Raw genomic sequence first — 22,247 nt, forward strand, 5'->3', positions numbered from 1 at the left:
TTGAGTTTCTTCAATTTCTGTTGATATGCCTCCTCCTTCCTTTCTGGTTTTGTTAATTTGGATACTCCCCTGTGCCCTCAGGTTAGTCTGGCTAAGGGTTAATCGATACTGTTGATTTTCTCAAAAAATCAGTTCCTGCTTTTGCTGATTTTTATATAGTTCTTTTTTTTCCTGCTTGAGTAATTTTAGCTCTGAGTTTGATTGTTTAATACTGTCTACTCCTCTTGAGTATATCTGATTCTTTTTGTTCAAGAGATTTCAGGTGTGTTGTCATGCTGCTAATGTGTACTCTCTCCAGTTTATTTTTGGAGGCACTCAGATCTATAAGTTTTTCTCTTATTGCTTTTATTGTATTTCATAAGTTTGGTATGTTGTAACTTCATTTTAGTTAATTCTAAAAAAAAACCCTTAATTTTTTCTTTATCTCTTTTTTGACCAGTTATCATCGAGTAAAGCATTGTTCAGCTTCCATGTGTATGTGGAATTTTTGTTGTTATTGAAACCATCCTTATTGCATGGTGATCTGACAGGATGCATAGAATTATTTTGATCTTATTGTATCTGTTGAGGCCTTTTGTGTGACAGCCTATGTGGTTTGGAGAAGGTCAATTATGGTGCTAAAAAGAAGGTATATTTGTTTTTGTTGTTGTTGTTTGTTTGTTTTAAGATAAAATGTTCTATAGATGGTTGTTAAATCAATTTCGTTCATAACTTCTGTTAGTTTTACTGTGTCTCTGTTCAGTTTATGCTTCCATGATCTGTCCATTAATGAGAATGTGGTGTAGAAGTCTTCCACTATTATTGTATGTTGTGCATTATATGCTTTGAGCTTTAGTAAAATTTCTTTTATGAATGTGGGTGCCCTTCTATTTTGAGCATAGAGGTTGAGGATTGAGAGTTCTTCTTGATAGATTTTTTTTTTCCTGTGATGAGTAAAAGCTGTCTTTCCTTATCTCTTTTGATAACTTTTGGTTGAAAATCTATTTTATTCAGTATTAGAATGGCTTCTGTAGCTTGTTTCTTAGGAAGATTTTTTTGGAAAGTTTTTTCCCAGCCTTTTACTCTGAGGTAGTTTCTGTCTTTGTCTCTGAGATAAGTTTCTTTTATGCAGCAAAAAGATGGATTTTGTTTAAATATTTAGTGTAATGTTCTATGCCTTTTTATTGGGCAGTTGCATCCAGTGATGTTAAAAGATTTTAAAGAATAGTGATTGTTGTTTCCTGTTTATTTATTTATTTTTTGTTTTCTTCTCTTGGTTTTGTTTCTAAAAGATTATTTTCTTGATTTACCTAGGGTGTATTTTTCTTTCTTGTGTTGGAGTTCTTTATTTATTATCTTCTGTAGGGCTTGGTTTGTAGACAGGTATTGTGTAAATTTGCTTTTGTCCTGGAATATATTGGTTTCTCTATCTATGGCAATTGAGAGTTTTGCTGGATACAGTAACTTGAGCTGGTATTTGTGTTCTGATCAGTCTGTCTTTATATGTTACTTGTCCTTTTCTGCTTTTTGCTTTTTGTATTCTTTCTTCATTTTGTATATTTAGTTTTTTGATTATTATGTGTTGGGAGGAATTTCTTTTCTGTTCCAATCTACTTGTAGTTCTTTAGGCTTCTTGCATGCAATGGTCAACTCTTTCTCTAGGTCAGGGAAGTTTTCCTCTATGATTTTGGTGAAGATATGCAGTGGGCCTTTTAGTTGTGAGCCTTTACTTTCTTCTACACCTATTATTCTTAGTTTTGATCTTCTCATTGTGTCGTGGACTTCCTGGATGTTTTGAGTAAGGAGCTTTTTGTTTTTTGCATTTTTTCTGTCTGGTGTGTCAATGTTTTCTATGTTATCTTCTGCCTCTGATATTCTCTCTTTCATCTTTTGTATTCTGTTAGTGATACTTGCATCTATGACACCTGCTTTCTTTACTAGGTTTTCTATCTACAGGGTTGTCTCCTTTTTGGTTTCCTTATTGTTTCTATTTTTGTTTTAAATTCCTTCACCTTTGTGGTTGTGTTTTCCAGTATTTCCTTAGGTGGTTTTATTTTTTTCCTGTTTTGTTTTGTTTTGTTTTGTTATTCATTTAATGTTTTTGTTTTGTTTTGTATTTAAGGGTTTCTATTTGTTTAAGGGTATTCTCCTGCTTCTCAAGGACCTCCATTATTATCATGAAGTATGACTTTAAGTTGAAATATTGCTTTTCAGTTATGCTGGGATATCCACTATTTGCTGTGGGAGAACTGGGTTCAGATATTGCTATTTTATTTTATTTTATTTTATTTTATTTTTTAGTTTACATTACTTAGGATCTTGTGTTTGCCCCTTGCCCTCTTGTTATCTGTGATGCTAGGTAATATTGTCTCTGAGTGGAGCTTGTCTCTTTCTTAGGTCTGTGGGCCAGTGGGCTCAGGTGGAAGATTGCTTCTGGGTGTTCAGCTCTCTGTTTGTAGTTAGTGGACCAGCTTTGGGCACAGATGTGTGCTGGAACAGTCTGTTCCCAGTCAGCACAGTTCTAACTGCATTGCAAGAGTTTCCAAAGTTCTCTCCCCAGTTAGTCAGTGGAGAACAAGTGGGGGCTCACTCGTGGTTTCAGCAGAGCGAGAGCTCCTGTTGCTCCTCTGGCTGTTCAGCAGTCTGTGTGCAGGCTGTGAATCCTGATGTCAGTTCCTCAGCTCTGGCTCTGACATCTCTGTTCCCAGATAGCCCTGTACTACCTGTGACCCTAGAGTTCCAGGTGCTGTCTCCCTACATAGTCAGTGGAGAGAAAGTAGGGACTCACCTATGGGCTCACTCCTGAGGCTCTTCTGGGTGCCCATTTTTTTTTATTGTTATAAATTGTTATTCCTATTCTGGGTTTTGTTTTCTCAGATGTATTTGAGAATTGTATTTTTTATGTCTTTGAAGAATTGAGTTGAGATTTTGATAGGGATTGCATTGAATCTGTAGAATGCTTTTGGTAGGATAGCCATGTATACAATGTTATTTCTACCAATCTGTGAGCATAGAAGTCCTCTCCATTTTCTGAGATCTTCTTTGATTTCTTTAGTGAGGGACTTGAAGTTCTTGTCATACACTTCTTTCACTGGTTGGTTGACATTTTCTGGTAGCATTTTGTGGTTGCTTATGTATACTATCCTATCTTTTCCAAACAGCGATACCTTGACTTCTTCATTGGAAACTTTGATCCCCTTGAACTCTTTTTGTTGTCTTTTTGCTCTAGCTAGAACTTTAAGTACTATATTGAGTGGATGTGGAGATAGTGGGAATCCTTGTTTTGTCCCTGATTTTAATGGGATTAGTGTCTCTCTATTTACTTTGGCATTGGCTGTTGGTTTATAGTATATTGCTTTTATTATGTTTAGGTATGAGTCTTGAATTCCTGGTCTCTACAATTCTTTTAACAAGAAGTGTTGTATTTTGTCAAAGGTTTTTTTAGCATTTAATATGATGATCATGTGATGTTTGTCTTTAAATTTGTTTATATAGTGAATTATGTTAATGAGTTCTTGTAAATTGAACCAACTTTGCATCCTTGGTATTAAGCTTACTTGACTGGTGAGTGTTGTTTTGTTCTGTTTTTGAATATTTAAATACTGAATATTTTTACATCATTATTCAAATTGTTTTGAGGTCCTCTTAGTCCTCTTTTTTGGGGCTAAAGTGGGATCTTGTGTGGTTTAGGTATTAGAGTAATTGCAGTTCCATAGAATGAGTTATTTAGTGTTCCTTTGTTTCCATTTTATGGAGTAATTAGAGAAGTGTTAGTATTATCTCTTCTTTTTATTAGGGGATATGGGCTTGTTTAGATACTTTACCTGCTCTTGATTTAACTTTGGTACATGACATCTGTCTAGGAAAATCACTCTTTTTATCCAAAATTTTTAGCTTTTTTTTTTTTTTTTTTTTTGAATATAGGCTTTTGTAGTAGGATATGATGATTTTTGAATGTCCTCAGTTGCTGGTGTTATGTCTTTCTTTTTCTTTCTGATTTTGTTAATTTAGATAGTGTCTCTGTGCCCTTTAATTTGGCTACCAGTTTATCTATGTTGATTTTCTCAAAGAAAGAGCATACATCTCTTTGGTGTGTTTACTTCTTTCTGTTCTAGAGCTCTCAGTTGTGCTGCTAAGTTGTTAGTGTAGGATGTCTACAATTTCTTAACTAGGGCACTGAGTGCTATGACTTTTTCTTTTAGTAGTGCTTTCATTGTTCTCCATGAGTTTGAGTATGCTGTGTCATTATTTTTATTGAATTCCACAAAATCTTTAATTTCTTCATTTCTTCCCTGACCAAGTTATTATTGAGTAGAGAACTGTTCAGTTTTTAAGGGCATGTGGGTTTTCTATTGTTTTTGTTGTTATTGAAGTCTAACCTTAGTCCATGTTGATCTGATAAGATGCATGGAATTATTTCGATCTTCTTGTATCTGTTGAGGCCTGTTCTGTGACCAATTATATGGTAAATTTTGGAGAAGGTACGATGAGGTGCTGAGAAGAAGAACTATTCTTTTGTTTTAGAATGAACTGTTTTGTATATATGTGTTAGATCCATTTGGTTCATAACCTCTAGTAGTTTCACTGTGTACTTGTTTAATTTTTTTCAGTGACCTGTACATTAGTGAGAATAGTGTGTTAAAGTCGGCTACTAGAGTTGTGTATGGTTCAGTGTGAGGTTTGAGCTTTAGTAAAGTTTTCTTTGTGAATGTGGTTGCCTTGGCATTTGCAGCATAGATTTTCAGAATTGAGAATTTCTCTTGGTGGATACTTTCTCTCATGTATATGGATTCTTCTCACCATCTCACTTGGTTACTTCTGGGTAAAGGTCTATTTTATTAGATATTATGATGGCAACTGCTGCTTGTTTCTTGAGACCATTTGCTTGGAAGACTTTTTTCCAGCCCTTTCCTACAAGGTGTTGCCTGTCTTTGCTATTGATGTGGATCCTATTTGTGCATATAGTCTGTTAGCTTTTGTCTTTTTATTGAGGAATTGAGTCCATTGATACTGAGAGAAATTAAAGACAATTGATTGTTAGTTCCTGTTAATTTGGTGTTGTAGATAACATTATATGCCTGTGATTCTTTCCTTCTGGCTTTGTTGTGAGTTAATTTTTTGTTGTTGTTTCTTTGGTGTTGTACTCTCCTTGTGTTGGACTATTCCTTCTATAATTCTCTGTAAGGTTGGACTGTTTGGACTTGAATTTGTTCTGGAATATTTTGATTTCTTTATCTATGTGCATTGAGAGTTTTTCTGGGTATAGTAGCTTGGGCTGACATTTGTGCACTCTTAGGTTTTGTATGACTTCTGTTCAAGATCTTCTAACTTTTAGGATCTCTTTTGCAACATATGGTTTAATTCTGATAGGTGTGCCTTTATGTGTTAATTAGCCTTTTTTCTCTTACAGCTTTTAATATTTTTTTTTGTTCTGTGAATTTTGTATTTTGATTATTATGTGACAAGAGGATTTTCTTTATGTGTTTTTCTGTAATTCTTTAAGCGATTTATTTGTTTCTGTTTTAAATACGTCTACCTGTTAAACTGTGTTTTCCTGTATTTACTTCAGTGAGTTATGTATATCCTCCTTAAAGGACTCTATTATTTTCATTAAACCTTATTTTGTGTTAGTTTCCTGATTGATAGGTTTGTTGGTATATCCAGTGCTTGCTGTGGTGGGAGAACTGGGTTCTGACGATGCCAAACTCCATTGGCTCCTATTGCTTATGGTCTTATGCTTGCCTCTTACCATCTGGTTTTCTCTGGTGTTAAGTGTTCTGGGTTTCTCTGTCTGGGGCCTTCATCCAGTGTCCCTGTCTCCCAGGAGTCCTGCAGTCCTTTCTGTAGCAGACTTCCTGGGAGGCCTTTAGACTATGGTATCTTCAGAGTGGCAGACAATCTGATGATCTGTTGCCATGGCTGCGGGCAGATCTCTTGGGAGATCTTCAGATTGTGATGTCTTAAGAGGAGTACTCAAGCTGGTGACCTGCCCAGGCAGAAGGCACAGGCCAGAAGGGAAATTTTATATCTCAACAGCCATAGGTTACCAATAACTCCTCAACTAGTTATGGAAACCCTTGACCTTCTCTAGTATATATTCTGGGATTTGTATAGCTTAAGCCTGTACTGATCTTGTATACAAGCTTAGAAATATGAAAAAAAAATATTTATGCAACTGTTCTTCTAAACTAAATGTATTATTTTATCTCAATTTTCTTTACTCATCCCATAAAAATTTAAGCACATTTATTTAAAAATAAAACAAATACTTTATACTGTCTTTGCCATTCCTCTGTAGATTCAAGGTTGTATATTTTGTACCTTGAAAATGTTTCAAACTTCTATGGGTGGTTGGTCACAAACCTTTCTTTTATGAAGTCAAGTTAAATAGCATCCCCAGGTTTATTTTATTTCCACTTATTTTACCTCTTGCTGCAGTGATTTATGTACATGTTTTAGCTATCCTAAACAACAATAATAGCAATAGTAAAATTAGTAGTAATAATATTATATATTAATAAGTGTTAGTATTAAGACAGTAACTACTAGATTCAACATTTTCTTTAGCTAAGGTACTTAATGTCATTTATGATCTTTTATTTATTTCTTATAAGTAGTTTATTATAATCATATATAATAAATATGATGAGAAAGAAGTGTTTTGGATGTTAGATATATGTTTGGAATGTATACATAAAAGACATGTTCAAACCGTGGCCTGTGGGTTGCATGCTGTTCAAGATAGCTGTATATAAACTGTTTCTTGAGTATTCCAAGCATTGGGGCTAGTATCTGCTTAACAGTGAGTGCATACCATGAGTGTTCTTTCATGACTGGGTTACTTCACTCAGGCTGACAGCTTCTAGTTGCATCCATTTGCCTAAGAATTTCATGAAGTCATTGTTTTAAATAGCTGAGTAGTACTCCATTGTGTATATGTACCACAATTTCTGTATCCATTCCTTAGGACATATGGGTTCTTTCCAGCTTCTGGCTATTAGAAATAAGACTGCTATAAACTTAGTGGTACATGTCTCCTTGTTATACCATTTTTTGGGTATATGCCCAGGAGTAGAATAGGTCCTCAGGTAGTACTCTGTCCAGTTTTCTGAGGAACCACCATACTGTTAATTCACAGATCTTATGAAGCTCAAAAAGAAGAAAGGCCTTAATGTGGATACCTCAGCCCTTAGATGGAAGAACAAAACACCCACAGAAGGAAATACAGGGATAAATAGAGGAACAGGGATTGAAGAAAAGATCACCCAGAGATTGCCTCACCTGGGGATCCATCCCATATGCTGCCACCAAACCCATGCACTATTGCTCATGCCAAGAAGTACTTACTGGCAGGAGCCTGATTTGACTGCCTCCTCAGAGGATCTGACAGATCCATACTGATACAGACACAAATGCTTGCAGCTATCCATCAGACTGAGCTCAGGGACTCCAATGAAGGAGCTAGAGAAAGAACTGAATTAGCTGAAAGGGTTTGCAACCCATAAATAGATGAACATCAACCAACCAAACCCTCTACAACTCCCAGGAACTAAAACTCCAACCAAGAAGTATACATGGAGAGACCCAAGGTTCCAGTTGTACATGTAGCAGAGGATAGCTTTGTCTAGTATCAATGGGAGAAGAGGCCTTAGGTCTAGTGAAGGCTCGTTCTCCCAGTGTAGGGCAGCACCAAGGTGCTGAGTTGGGAGATGGTGGTTGGTAGAGAGATCACCTTCAAGAAAGCAAGGGGAGGGGAATGGAAGTGTGGGGGAGAGGATAACATTTGAAATGTAAATATGTAGAGTATCCAAAAATGAAAAAAAAAGGGTTGTATTAAAGCTCAACACAAAATCGTTTATTCATTTAACGCATTATGAGTTTACTTTTTGCCAATAAGATGTTTGTTCTCTGCCATCTCAAGATAGATTAAAAAACAAAAACAAAAACAAAAACAAAAACAAAAAAAAAAAAATAACTCTCCCATGCACAGCATTGCTCTGCCTCCAGCCCAGGGAGCCCTGGTTTTGATAGTCATGGAGAATGCAAAGCAGTTTGGAGAATTCCCTTCCTTCCTTTATTTCTTCCTTTCTTGCTTCCTTTCTTTCTGTCTGTTTGTCACCCCTTCTCCCTTCCTCCTTCCTTTCCTCCCTCCCTTCCTTCTTTCTTTCCTTCCTTTTTTCCTTCCTTTTCTTTGTTCATTCTTTTTTCAATCTATCTTAGTAACTGAATTGCATTTTTCTTGAGATTGAACTTTGTAAATATCTCTTTTGTGTCAAAAGGTTGTACACCAGTAACTGAAACCTTAATGTGAATATAGAAAACTTTTTTGATCTGTACCTTATAAGTGTAGTGTAGAGGCAGATTTATATGGTATTTTTATTATGACTGAGGTTGAAGTAGGACTTGTCACTTGGGACCATGTGTGAAATCTCATTCTCAGCACTCTGTTTATTATGCTCAAAATCTCCCAGTTACAGTATCCCCAATTTGGAGGTTGAGATTTGAGATGTTCACTTTCTAAAAACATGGTATTTTTTAATAACTACTTTTTTCATATATATGTAATATAAGTGTGTTTTATATGTGATAGTGTTTAAATGTGAACATGCACAACAGCCAGAGAACAGTTCCCTGCCTTTATCTATCAATGTCTTTCAGTTGAAAAACTAGCTTGCTAGCAAAATCCAACAATCTTTGCCCTGCATGGGACATTTCTACCCACCTTCATTTGTGGCTTGTGACATCCTAAGTGATTTATGAGGTAATGGTGATTAAACTCACAATTTTGTGTTGTTAAGTAAGCATTTTATCAACTGAGGTACATCACCAGCACACATTATCTCTATTGCTTTCTACTGTTCTTCAGGTGGGGCTGTAATCCCCTGCTCCTTCAGGCCCTACATCACCAGCACACATTATCTCTATTGCTTTTTACTGTTCTTCAGGTGGGGTTGCAATCCCCTGCTCCTTCAGGCCCTACATCACCAGCACACATTATCTCTATTGCTTTTACTGTTCTTCAGGTGGGGTTGCAATCCCCTGCTCCTTCAGGCCCTACATCACCAGCACACATTATCTCTATTGCTTTCTACTGTTCTTCAGGTGGGGTTGCAATCCCCTGCTCCTTCAGGAGGCTGTGGCTCTTTCACTGGGGTCCCAGGGCTCAGTCTGAAGGTTGGCTGTGAGTATCTGCATCTGTATTGGTCACGTGCTGGTCCTGAACCTCTGAACCTCTCAGGGAACAGCCACACCAGGCTCCTGACAGCAGTGCTTCTTGGCATCAGCAATAGTGTGGGGTGTTGGTGTCTGCAGGGGGGATGAATCCCTAGGTGGGATGAGGTAGCCTCTAGATGGCCTTTTTATCAGTCTCTGTTTTACCTTTTGTCCCTATTATTCTTTTGGGCAGAAACATTTCTGGGTTAAAATTTTTGAGATATGTGTGTAGCCCCATCCCTCAACTGGAGGGCATGCCTGTCTCCTGGAGGTAATCTCTACAGGTTCTTCCTCCCATTTTTGGGAATATTTCAGCTAAAGTCATTACCATTGGGTCCTAAGAGTCTCTCACTTCCCTGGAGTCTAGGGTACTCTAGTGGTTGCCCACAGTTCCCATCCCCCACCACCACATTTCTATTCAATTTCCTGACCCTCCATTGATATTTTTTAAAGAGCAAAGTTCAATTGCAGAGTCACAATCCCATTACTAAACATCAACAATTATCTTTGGACATATTTACAAAGTATAAAATTGTCATAAAATTTTCCAGTTATCTCAAGAATTCTATTTGTAGCTTATTTTTCAGAGTCCAATTTCTATTAAACAGCTCTTTGTGATTTGTTTAACATCGTGACTTCTATATAAACTTTTTCGTAATCTCTTAAAAATTTGTCATTTACATTTTGTATGACTAGATTACGCTGACCCTCTTAACTTGAATACTAAAGTTTTAGATTGCCATAGCCCTACTGCATAACAGCAAGATGAATGTTACTGTTTCACACTCCAAGTCAGGATCCACTATATAACTGCTTTAAACTTCTGCGATTCCTCACTCAAAATTTAAAGTTGGAATGAGAGGGTTCCCAGAATGCCCTGCTCCTCATTCTGATTTGGTTTTTAATTACTTTGTGATGGTATCCACTGCTGATTTCTTCATCGGGTAATTACTATGTGATCTATGGTTTATTTGAACAATATGGTGACTTTTTAAATCATGTTTTTAGTCCACTTCTATTCTCAAATCATTTTCGGCACCAAGCCTTGGGTGTGTTACAAGTCCTTGAAGTAAAAACTTAAGAAAAACCTATTTTCACATATAAAATAATATATACATACAGGAAGTGGTAGCCTAAGATATAAAATATCATAAAAATGTAAACCTTGTGTTTGATAATTGACTTTTAAGGAGGAAATGAAGAATATGTTTTAAAAACATGTTGTGAGGATTTGTGTTTGTTTCAAATACCAAGAGGACATTACATCTCTTAAATATAAGATGGATGTTTTCTCTGGGGTGGAGTCTGTATATTGGTATTTTATTGCTTCTCTAGATAGTGTTAGTGGGCAGCCTGAGAAAATAACTTTAAAGAGGACTGGGAATTCTAGTTTAAAGGTGTGGTTTAGATATAAGATTATGAGACGTAACCTGCGTGGAGAATATGACACACCAATCGCATGAGTTTCTTATTCTTATTAGTGTATAGGGCTTTCTTCCTCCTGGACTTGTTGATCGAGAGATGACGTGAAGAACGGAGCAGTAACATAGACTAATTTGTAAGAATCATAGGCAGACGTATGTCTATTATCATAGGAGTAATGGCCGCTCTTCATGGTGTACCACAAGCTAATCACTGCAATAGAACGTGCAGCATTTATGCCAATCCTGTTACACCCATTTGTAAAGAAAATTACTCCCTCTTTTGTATGACAAGAAATTAGACAAAACATCGTTTCATGAAAACATGTTTGACATAGCAATGAGATTAAAAGGAACAACAAAAAATGATAGTCTGTGTTTTCACTGTCCTTTGACTGCAGGCTTTTGTAAACACCAGTTATCAGACACAAGAAGCAGGCTGTAAATACACTGAAGGGATGGTAATTAGGAACCATGAGTCACAGAGAACTGTCAGACGAAAGGCGTAAAATCAGCTTTGCTCTAGATTCTGATCGCAGTAACATTTAAACTTTGATACTCATGAAGAATACCAAATTGAAGATGAACATGAGCAAATGTGGAAAACCCATACCTACTGCTGGATCTGAGGTATAACATGTCCCTGAGGCCTGTACTTATTTCTAATTTAAAAGGATGTGCAATATGAAAGCAAATGTGTGGAGAGGTTTGCTGTTCTTCTATTACATTTTTTTGACAAATTATGTATAGCTTCATTTTTTATGTCTGCTGTAAAATGGAAATCTAAACTGGCATCTGAGGCTCAACATGTTTATATCTATGGGTTCCACAGCACGGAGGCCAAGAGGTGCTAGCCAAGTCGAAAAGGTCAAGTGCTGCTTTTATTTACTCTGCTTGCAAGCATGGCTTAGGGGTTACTTTTAAGGAGATAATCTCCTTAGGAGGATCTTCCCATATGAGAGGAGCACGGTCGCATGTGTCTTACTGACACTTCTGCTGAAGATTGATCTACACAGTTGTATGAACTTTGACAGCAGAAGCTGTTCAGATTCCACAGTCTGTATATGTGGCTGTATTGTGTGTGATATCATTTATACGTAAATATAACGGTAGGTGAGCAGCTTGGGATTTTACTTACTCTTTACTATTGACAGGTGGCCTCCAGTAATATAAGTCAGTTCTAGAATGTGCTTTTCTTTTAATATTTGCAAAATGACATCCTAATTTCTTTAGGGTTCCATGAACTCAGATGAAAAAAATAGTACTAATTTAAGTTGTTGCCTATAAGGAATGATTCATTTTTATCTGGCTAATTTCAGGAGTTCTTTGTAATCAGTCTTCAAAAATCTTAATTTTGCTGAGGCTTGTGGCACACACACACACACACACACACACACACACACACAAAACATATTTAAGATCCATTTAGCATGTTGAACCTCATTTTAAAGACAACAGAGACATGTTTCTGCAGGCAATTACTAAATACCTTTACAAAAAATATTTAAAATGTACAGAAAATCTCATTAAAGCAATAAAGGATACAATTTAGCCAAATGAAAATTATAGAATGGAAAAAATTGAAGAACTATAAGTAGGAAACTCCCTGGGAGTGGTTAAAAATAGAAGGGATATGACAAGGAAATTTACTCAGACTAAAGAACTGAAAGAAACCATTCCTGGAACCCGCAGGACAATAGAAAGCAAACTTTTACATATATGTCAATTTATACAGTGATAGACCTGGATGTACAGGTACAAGACTGATTTAGGTGAAATTATAGCTTAAAAGGTAATAATGTAATGAAAGTTCTAAATATGAAAATGCCATGACCTGTATGTTAAAGGTGGGATGCAATGCCATGCGGGTTAGTGGATTCGCTGGGCTGTATTCTTTGTGGTCCTCTATTCCATCTGTAGTGCTGGCAGAAGGTGATTTCCTTCTTCCTTTCATGGTGTGATGTTCCAGGTCCTTATACCAGTTCACGTTTGCACTGTGTTCACTATAATCTGCCTGGATAGATTTTATGGGTTGTATTTTCAGTCACACCTCAACTTTCAGAATCTGTCCTGTGCTGTTTTTTTTTTTTTCTTCATAATATCGTTCTTTGCTGCAACTTGTACTTGTTAATGATGCTTGAGAATATGGAATACATTTTGCCTATCTGGTGTCTTGATGTCTTTAAGTGAACAGAGGACATTTGAACCTATGTAAAGAGTGCTTCTGAGTACCTCTGGTGTCAGGATAATACTTTCTTATGTCCTTAGCCAGGCAAAATGGTGAGGGTGTTAAGAGGTGATCGAATGAAACTTGATACAGAATAGAATAGGTTCTCTACTAAGACATTTTATGTCTTCTATTCTTTTTTCAACAAAGATAGTGTCTTGGAAGTTATCATTTCCCTTTAAGAACAGAAACCAGGCTTGATCTTAAAGATTCAAGGACATATAAGTTTTTGTGCTTCATTAATTATATTTCAGAGATCTAAACAATCAAACCACACCCAGGGTGTGACTCAATAATAAGGTGAATAGTTATATTTATTAATATAAGTACCAATTATTCTTCTTTTAATTGCTTGTTGAGAATGTTTCTTTAACATTTCTTCGTATTAATTATACTTAAAGTTACAATTGTTCCCTTGTCTGTCTTTGTTTCCAACTTACTGCTGGGATGCCAAGCAACAAACATGTTGCTCAGGTGAGGGAAAATGTAGTGTAGCCCATCCCAGCCAATGTTTCTTCAGGTGAGACACTGCTGTGGGGGATGGGCTAGGATGGATGTTGTGGTTCTCAAATTTCTGTGTACTCAGTTGTCATTTTGAACCTCAAAGGAAGAGTTGAGAATGGGACAGAGGGTCTGAGATAAGCAGGTGTTTGTGTGTGTGTGTGTGTGTGTGTGTGTGTGTGTGTGTGTGTGTGTCCATCCAGTGCCCAGCTCTGAGTGAGTGCCAGGAGTAAGGAGAGACTTCTATGGGAAACTTAGGTGTAAATCTGTGTGATGAAGGCCTGCACTTTCCCTCCACTTTGCAGCCCTTGATGAAGCAGACAGTCCTTGCTTGTCCAAACTATTTTTCTCACAGTGGATGAAGATGCATGTACATACTCAGCGTACACCAGAGATTAAATACCTTTTGCTGGAAGGGATGCCCAGGAAAGGAAGCTCATTGGCTAAACACTTGAGACCTATCTAGATACCTCATTAGAATGGAGAACTCTAGGTTGTATAGTAATGTGACTGGTTGTTATGGTCCTTTTAATGGGGTATTGTGGTCACTCGCTTCAGGATAGGAACCAGGTAAGGAAGTAGTTTGAACTATTGCCATCCTCAATTATGAAATTTACCAAGGTTCTGAACTTGCTCCTACCTTACTGTTACTTCTGTCTGCTGGCGTGGTCCATTACCCCTCTTTTGTTTCTCCAACTATTAAGCTTTCTCAGTGTTGTGTATCACTAAAAAGTATGTTCTCAAAAGATCTATTAGTTATAGACACTGTGCTCATCAGAATCATTACCTACATCTCTATTTTAAGCATAATGAAACCTAGAACTTAAAAAGATGAATGACTGGAATGAACCAAGATAAATTCCAATTTAATGACTTTTAATCTTTTATTACAATTCAGTATCAAATAATACCTTTTTATCTTTTCTAGTTTCTAAAATTTTTATAGATTTTGTAAAGCTCTCATTTTGTAATGGCTATTATCTCATAAATCTCTAATATTGTTGGGTATATAATAAAATTTTAGATTTGAGACAATTTTGTATAACTACTTACTCTGTAAAAGAAATGTGGTTATTAGTGGAATTTTTTGTTACTAAATTTGCAAATGCAAATAGCTAGTTTAAGAACTTATACTTAAAAATAATTTAGGAAGACCAATTTATATTGTTTTTCAACTGGAGAAATATATTTATGACAGTGACCCAGATATTCCAAATGAAGTTGCTCATTAATTAAATAAGAGAAGAGTTAACCAGTAAAAAATATTTTAAGAGGAACATATTTGTTTCAGTTTCTCTCTCCCATGTAACTGTCTCATGATATAGATAGTGCATATTTTTCTTCCCAAGGTCTGTAGAAGTTAGAGATTTCCAAAACTTATTTTCATTTATAAGTGGCTAATTACTAATTTTTGTTTAATATATATTTTTTAGTTCTTTGAGAATTTTGTACAGTTTGTTTTGGTCATATTTTCTGCCTAATCTTCCTAGAATGACCAGAGTAACAAACTATTCAACCAGGATTCTTATTATATAAAAATTTTTTTTTAGACTTTGTCTTATATGTTAAGTGACATATATTATTTGTGTAAAAACACATGGACTGATCATAACACAAAGTTTATTTTTTTAAAGAGAAGTCTTAAAATAAAAGACAGTGGCCAAAAGGGGGATTCAATTATTATAGAAAATGTGGACATTGGTACCTAGGAGTAAAAAGCAAGAAAAAAGAGAACAAATGAAAGATGGGCAGAGAAGTAATGTCATGAAGAAAAGCAGACAGCAGGAAGAACCAGACCAAAGAAATAATAATCAGACCAAGGAGTATAAAAGGTACAGTAGTCCAAAATTCAAAGGGGAGGGAAGAAGAAGTTTAAGATGGGAGGCAGTAAGAAAAAGAACCTGAAGAAAATGGTAAGATGGACAGAATATGTGACAAAGGAAGAGAGAGACAAAGGGGAGAGATTCAAAGTTCAAATCTAGCGGTACCAGAACTTAACATCACTATTTAAGATTATGACCTCTTTAAAGTTTATAAAACCTTTCAATGAAAGGTTTTTGTTAAATTTTAAGTAGTCAATATTTTTCTTTCATTGAAGATAGATTCATTTTTTTCTACAATATATGCTGACTGTAATTCTACTTCCCTCTACTCCTTTTAGTTCCTTCTCACTTCCTTTCCTTCCATATCTGCTCCCTTTCTGTCTCTAATTGGAAAAAACTGGATTCTGAGAGACAACAACGGAAATGAAACAAAATAAAATGAATGAAAAGATATTTACCGAATAATAAATAATCAACAGAGGCAAATATGCCCAAGTACCGGGCAGAAGATATTTTTTTCACTATTAGATTATAAATTATATGGATATTTCTTTTTCTGCCCTTACTATGTTTCCATAAGAAAATATATGACTTTAACAATATTTTTACTATGAAACTGACACCAGGAATGTGTTCAAATACCAAGAAACTGTTTATAAGCCAATGACTTTAAATATGGCCTTTCATCCTCTGAGAGCTCAACTGATATGTGGAACTGGGAATGGCTGCTCATCACATTACTTTCTGTCTTGTATAGTTTGAGTTCCTTAATGTACTATAAAAAGTTGGAAGAAAATGTCACTTTGTTTATTTATCTTCATGCGCCAGACCAGCATAAGTAAATAAAAGCATTCAGTATCTGCTCCAGGCTGAGGCAAAGCACTGAATGAAATCATGAAACACTGAACTTCAGGAGAAGCTGTAGAGCAGTAACGTAGAGCTCATCGCTTTAAGCCTAAAGCTGTAAAGCCTCTGTTGGGTTTACTTTTCCTAAGATTGTGGGAAATGTTGAGTATTTTAGTCTCTAACATGATAAAGTAGTCTGTGGATTTTTATGAATAATAATGGAGAATAAACGTAGGAGGTAAACTCTATTGGAATGGTGACATTGCAGCCCCAGAGTTGACCAACACTTGGCCCTATTTATCCCCACAGGGGCTTACAGTTTTCTTTGCATCGATCTGTACTGGAGCCTATGAGTCTAACCCAAACAACTCTAGGAATAAAGTCATGCTTGTGCCTTTTCAGTGGGAATCCAAGCCGAGGTAGCAGAACCCAAGTTTCAGTTTCTTTTTCTATTAAATCCTAATTTCCTGATGTCTGTGAAAAGTCACAAGAGGGAAGGATGACAATACTCTACTTGTCCCTACACTCTACGTTCTTAACAGACCTTAGTGCTATTCTAATTTGGTGTGTGTGGAATACAGTTTGCTTTATACATACGCACTTTCTGCTAATGATGGCTTAATGACAGATTTCTGGTTTAAATTTTTTTCAGCCCAGTAATCTTGTCATCAACTCTTTTTTTCAAATTTATTGGATATTCTGTATTTACATTCTAAATGTTATACCCTTCCCCTCACTCACCTCCTTCCTGCTCAACTTGCTTCCATGAAGGGTCTCCCTCTCCACCTCAGTGCCTTGGCTGGTTGATGATGTTGTTCTTCCCATGAGATTGCAAACCTTTCAGGTCTTTCAGTCCTTTCTCTAGCTCTTTCATTGTGGTCCCCATGTTCAGTCTGATGTTTAACTGCAACCATCCTCATCTGTATCTGTATTACTCTGTGAAAGCCACGGAGGAGACATCCATGTCTGGTTCCTGCCAGTAAATACTTCTTGGCTTCAGGGATAATGCTTTGGTTTGGTGGCAGCATATGGGGTGGTTCTCCAAGTGAGGCAGTCTCTGTAGATTTTTTTTCAATCCCCGATCCTCTATTTCACCTTGTATTTCTCCTCTGCTTTGTTCTCCCTTCTAAGAAGGACTGAGGCATCCACATTCTAGTCTTCCTTCTTTTTGGGCTTCAAAAGTTCTGTGGATGATTTCTTGGGTATTCTGAGCTTTTTTTGGGGGGAAGGGGAGGCTAGTATCCACTTTTAAGAGAGTGCATACCATGAATGCTCTTTTGTGACTGGGTTACATCACTCCGGATGATAGTTTCAAGTTCCACCCATTTGCCTACCAATTTCATGAACTTATTTTAATAGCTCAGTAGTATTCCATTGTATAAATGTACCACAATTTCTGTATCCATTCCTCTGTTGAAGGACATCTGGGTTTTTTCTAGCTTCTGGCTATTATAAATAAGGCTGCTATGAACACTGTTGAGCGTGTGTCCTTGTTATATGTTGGAGCATCTTTTGGGTATATGCCCAGAGTAGAATAACTGGGTCTTCAGGTAGTTCTATGTCCAATTTTCTGAGGAACTGATTTCCAGACTGATTTCCAGAGTGGTGGTACCAGCTTACAACCACACCAACAGTGGAGGAGTGTTCCTCTTTCTCCACATTCTTGCCAGCATTTGCTGTCACCTGAGTTTTTGATCTTAGCCATTCAAACTTGTGTGAGGTAGAATCTCAAAGTTGTTTTGATTTGTATTTTCCTGATGACTAGGAATGTTGAGCACTTCTTTAGGTGCTTCTCAGCCTTTCGATGTTCTTCAGTTGAGAATTTTTTGTTTAGCTCTGTACTCTATTTTTAATAGGATTATTTGGTTCTCTGAAGTCTAACTTCTTGAGTTCTTTGTATATAAAATGCTTTCCTCTTTCATTTTCTCAAAGCTTTCATTTTATGTTTTATCATTGTCTTTATAATAAGATCCAAAACAGTTATTTCTATTCTGGACCATGAAGTTTATAATGGCTTTGAATCTGTTGAATATTTCTGAGTGTAAAATTAATACTTCATACAGTTAAAAACCAATTCTTTTCCTCTTAGCCATTAGATATCACATCAGTTTTTTTTTCAGCCTGTTTGTGAGGAGAACTGATTAAATTTCTGTGTTCATTTTACAGGTGATGGAAATCAAAGGACAAATGATCCACGTCCCAGAATCAAATGCCATTTTGTTTATGGGCTCTCCATGTGTGGACAAGTTGGATGAACTCATGGGCCGAGGACTGCATCTCTCAGACATCCCTATTCATGATGCTACTCGAGATGTCATTTTAGTTGGAGAGCAAGCAAAGGCCCAGGATGGCTTGAAGAAGAGGATGGATAAATTAAAGGCCACCTTAGAAAGAACTCACCAGGCCCTGGAAGAAGAGAAAAAGAAGACAGTGGATCTGCTGTATTCTATTTTCCCCGGTGATGTAGCCCAGCAGTTGTGGCAAGGACAGCAAGTGCAGGCCAGAAAGTTTGATGACGTCACCATGCTCTTCTCTGACATTGTGGGCTTCACAGCTATATGTGCGCAGTGTACTCCTATGCAGGTGATCAGCATGCTCAATGAACTCTACACAAGATTTGATCACCAGTGTGGCTTTTTGGATATTTACAAGGTAATAGAGATGATATATGTATATATATGTATATGTGAGTATGTGTACTGTAATAACAAATTCTCAACTCAATAATTTGAACATGATGGTGAATGATATATATGTATATGTAGATATACATATATATGCATAATACATGTGATTCTTAATATATACATATGTAGAGATAAACATTGAAGACACATCTTTCTAATATCTTATCAAAAGTTCATTACTTATCTTAAAGTACTGACATCAGCAACTCTGATATTGCAGTTTAAGAAAAATAGTTCTGCACAACTACTTCTTTTTCTTCAAAATTATTAAATAGTTAAACTTACAAGACTAAGCCTATTTGAAATTTTAATTAGTTTTGGCTTAGACAGTGAGACTTCAATATAGACTAATAATCTGTTTTTTTTATGATAAAAGGAAATAACAAGTGAATTAAAATATGTTTTATATTATTTACCTTTGAATAATCAGCTTTTTCACAATGTCAATGAAGTTGGGTTTTTTTAATTCTAAAAAAATATATGTAAGCATTCTCATTGTTTCCTACATGGTCAACAGTTCTCCGACAGAACCTTTGCACTGAAGTGGGGGTAAATCACAGGTGTGTAGGATCCACCATTTATTTATTTGGTTGCAGCAAACTCTGTATGGACTTCCTGTTAAAGTTGCAGACATACTTCCAGAAAGTCCACCCTCTACCTACCTAATAAATAAACAGTTTGCACAGATTTTTACATAGTTTATGAAATGTCTAGTCCGTGGATTTTTACATGAAGGTCACAGAGACATTTAGTTTAAGCAAATGATGAATGGCAGAGTTTTAAAATACTCAGAAAATTTGAACAGCTGCTCCTTTACATGGTCTAAGGTGCATGTAAAGAGATTGGGACAGAATTTATGTGCTTCTTTTGTCCCCTCAGATTATGATTCATGAGGTGTTTGTATTACGATATGCCTCCCTGAAAAAGGGAGACTATATAGAAGAATTATTTAAAACACACAGCAGATGCTCACTTAGTGTCTGAGTTCTAAACATTTTGTGTGGAGGATGGCTCAGAAATATGCCCTGTTATATAAAATAAGAGTTTAAAAAATTCCTTTAACCTCCCTGTAATTTATTGTTGTACATTTTGTAATAAAAGTAGCCCAGTGTATGGTTCTAAGATAGAGAGGCACCCTCTTCCTATTGCTCTGATGCACTGATATTTCATGAATGAGGAGAAATCAGAACACGTTTGCCTATACTTTCTTCCTACATGTAATTGGGATCATTAGTCTCCCTGTTTAAGTCATTGAATTTCAGTATTAGCCTCCTCCAGCTTTCATTGTTTTCTTTTTTTTCAATTATTTTATTGGATATTCTCTGTATTTACATTTTAAATGTTATCCCTCCTCCTCCCTACGTTCTAATCCTCCCTCCACTTGTTTCCATGAAGGTGCTCCCTCTTCCAACACCCTCTCCACCTCAGGGCCTTGGCATTCCCCTACACTGGGAAAATGTGCCTTCACTGGACCAAAGACCTCATCTCCTACTGATGCCACACAGTGCTGTCCTCTGCTACATGTGCAACTGGAGCCATGGGTCTCTCCATGTGTACTCAATGGTTGATGTGTTAGACCATGGGAGTTTTGGAGGGTTTGGTTGTTTGATAATGCTCTTCCCATGAGGTTACAAACCCTTTCTGCTCCTTTAGTCCTTTCTCTAGCTTCTCCATTATGGTTCCAGTGTTCAGTCTGATGGTTAGCTGCAAGCGTCCTCAGCTGTATCTGAAAGACTCGGGCAGAGCCTCTGAGGAGGCATCTGTCTGGTTCCTGCCAGTAAGCACTTCTTGGCATCAGCAATATGGCTTGGGTTTGGTGACTGCATATGTAGCTTTTATTTTTTTTATTCTAAGATTATATAAATAAGTGGGAAAGCTAGATAAATAGATTCACTTTGTCAAGTCCATAGTTTAAATAAGATGCAAGTTAGGCTTTGAAAAGATGTATAAGAAGAAATGTGATGCCATCTGGGGTTAGCAAAACAATTCCAAACCTGAAAAAAAAACAAGCTTTCATAAACATCTTGGAAAATGAATCTATGAAAATATGGTGTGATCTTCATATTTTTGTATGTTATTAAACCTCAGACACATGCCTACAGGCATGAACAGTTACCATCAAGTTTTAACTGCAACATGACTTTATTGATGTAATCTTTAACTGTACTTTCCACTGATCCTGGATGTCTGTCTGTGTGTATAAAATTAAACAGAAATAATATAAGTAACAAATTTTCTTCAAGCAAACTTGCTTCTCAAATTTAAAAATGAAGTATGAACTTATACAATTCCAGTGATATCTGTTTTTAACACATTTAATTCCAGGGATATGTGGATGTGCAATAGGTAAATGTGACAGCTTGAGCTGTTCATTTTGGTTAAAAAGAATTGCGTTTTTGGCAATTCAAACACAATATTTGTTGATGTTAAGAGAATGATAAGGCTGGAGAAAGGAAAGATGGGATTAAGATGCCTAAGAAGAGTGCTTGTTTCTAAAGCAGAGTGGAGTGCACTTTTAACCCTGGTCTGGGAAAGCAGACAGGTGGATCCTAGTAGACTGTTTTGCTGGTGTAGACAGACCATCTAAAGCTCTAGGTTCAGAGAGAGCATCCCAAAATGTTATGGCAGAGAATAACAAAGAAAGATGCTTGGAGTTAACATCTGGCATTCATAGGTACATGTACATGCAAGTGAGTACACACATGTACACACACACACATTGTTTCTAAAGAGATGGGGAAAGGAAAAGGATAAACGAGTTCACTGTGAGAAATAGATGAAAAAGACTATAAAAAAGCCATTCTTGGTTCGACCCTCCTACTTTCTCTCATAAAAGTCATTCCTGTTTATTTGTAAGCACATTTGCACCGTGCTGTTGTGTGCCCTAGAATAATTACTACGATGTGCTGTGAACTGTTTTTTATTTAATACATTTATAACATGAATTACATGCATATTTTACTTTATATTGAACAATATTAAATTCCAAAGGCCATTTTTAAGCAACCCTGTTGATTCACAAAATGTAAGACACTTTAAAGTACTGGTAAGCTTTGAATAGAAAGTTTGAAGAGAAAAATGTGTATGCCTCATTTATATCACAAAGCAGATAATGTGGAATAAAAAGAGAAAACAACATGGAGGGAGCCATCTCACAGACCCACTCCATGCTGACACAGTAATACCCAGTCTCTGTACATGTGCCCAGACACCTCGTCTTCTACCGTTTCTCTATCATTACAGAGAAGCAGTGATGAATTGGAGTGGAAAAATTCAGCAAATGTAGGCCATGCTATGAAAATTCTGCTAAAATCATGTACAGTTTTATAAAGTAGGAGGTGTGGGAAGAAGCTGTGCTTTTCACTGAGCACATTTTAAGCCATGAGAAAATGAAAGGTTTTGCATGGGCTCGGCTGCCAAGATGTTCACAGGTGTATGAATACTGAAGTCATTTCTCTGCCACCGAGTATGCACACAGCTGAGTCACGTCAGCAGGTCGTTTAGACATCCTGCCTGAAAAAGTAGAGTTGACTAGGTAATATGTTTTAGA

General features: G+C 36.5%; 1 protein-coding gene across 1 annotated transcript in view; it reads left to right on the forward strand.

Annotated features, from left to right (window-relative positions):
* Positions 1 to 22,247, forward strand: part of GUCY1A2 (guanylate cyclase 1 soluble subunit alpha 2) — a gene marked incomplete at both ends in the record, with an annotated part of 289,102 nt that overhangs the window by 121,327 nt on the left and 145,528 nt on the right. The window contains one exon of the mRNA XM_080932509.1: positions 18,177 to 18,662. Coding sequence (XP_080788635.1) covers positions 18,177 to 18,662 — 486 coding nt within the window. The remainder of the gene's footprint in view (positions 1 to 18,176; positions 18,663 to 22,247) is intronic.

Source organism: Micromys minutus (assembly GCF_963924665.1).
Source record: "Micromys minutus genome assembly, chromosome: 18".
NCBI classification, from domain to species: domain Eukaryota; kingdom Metazoa; phylum Chordata; class Mammalia; order Rodentia; family Muridae; genus Micromys; species Micromys minutus.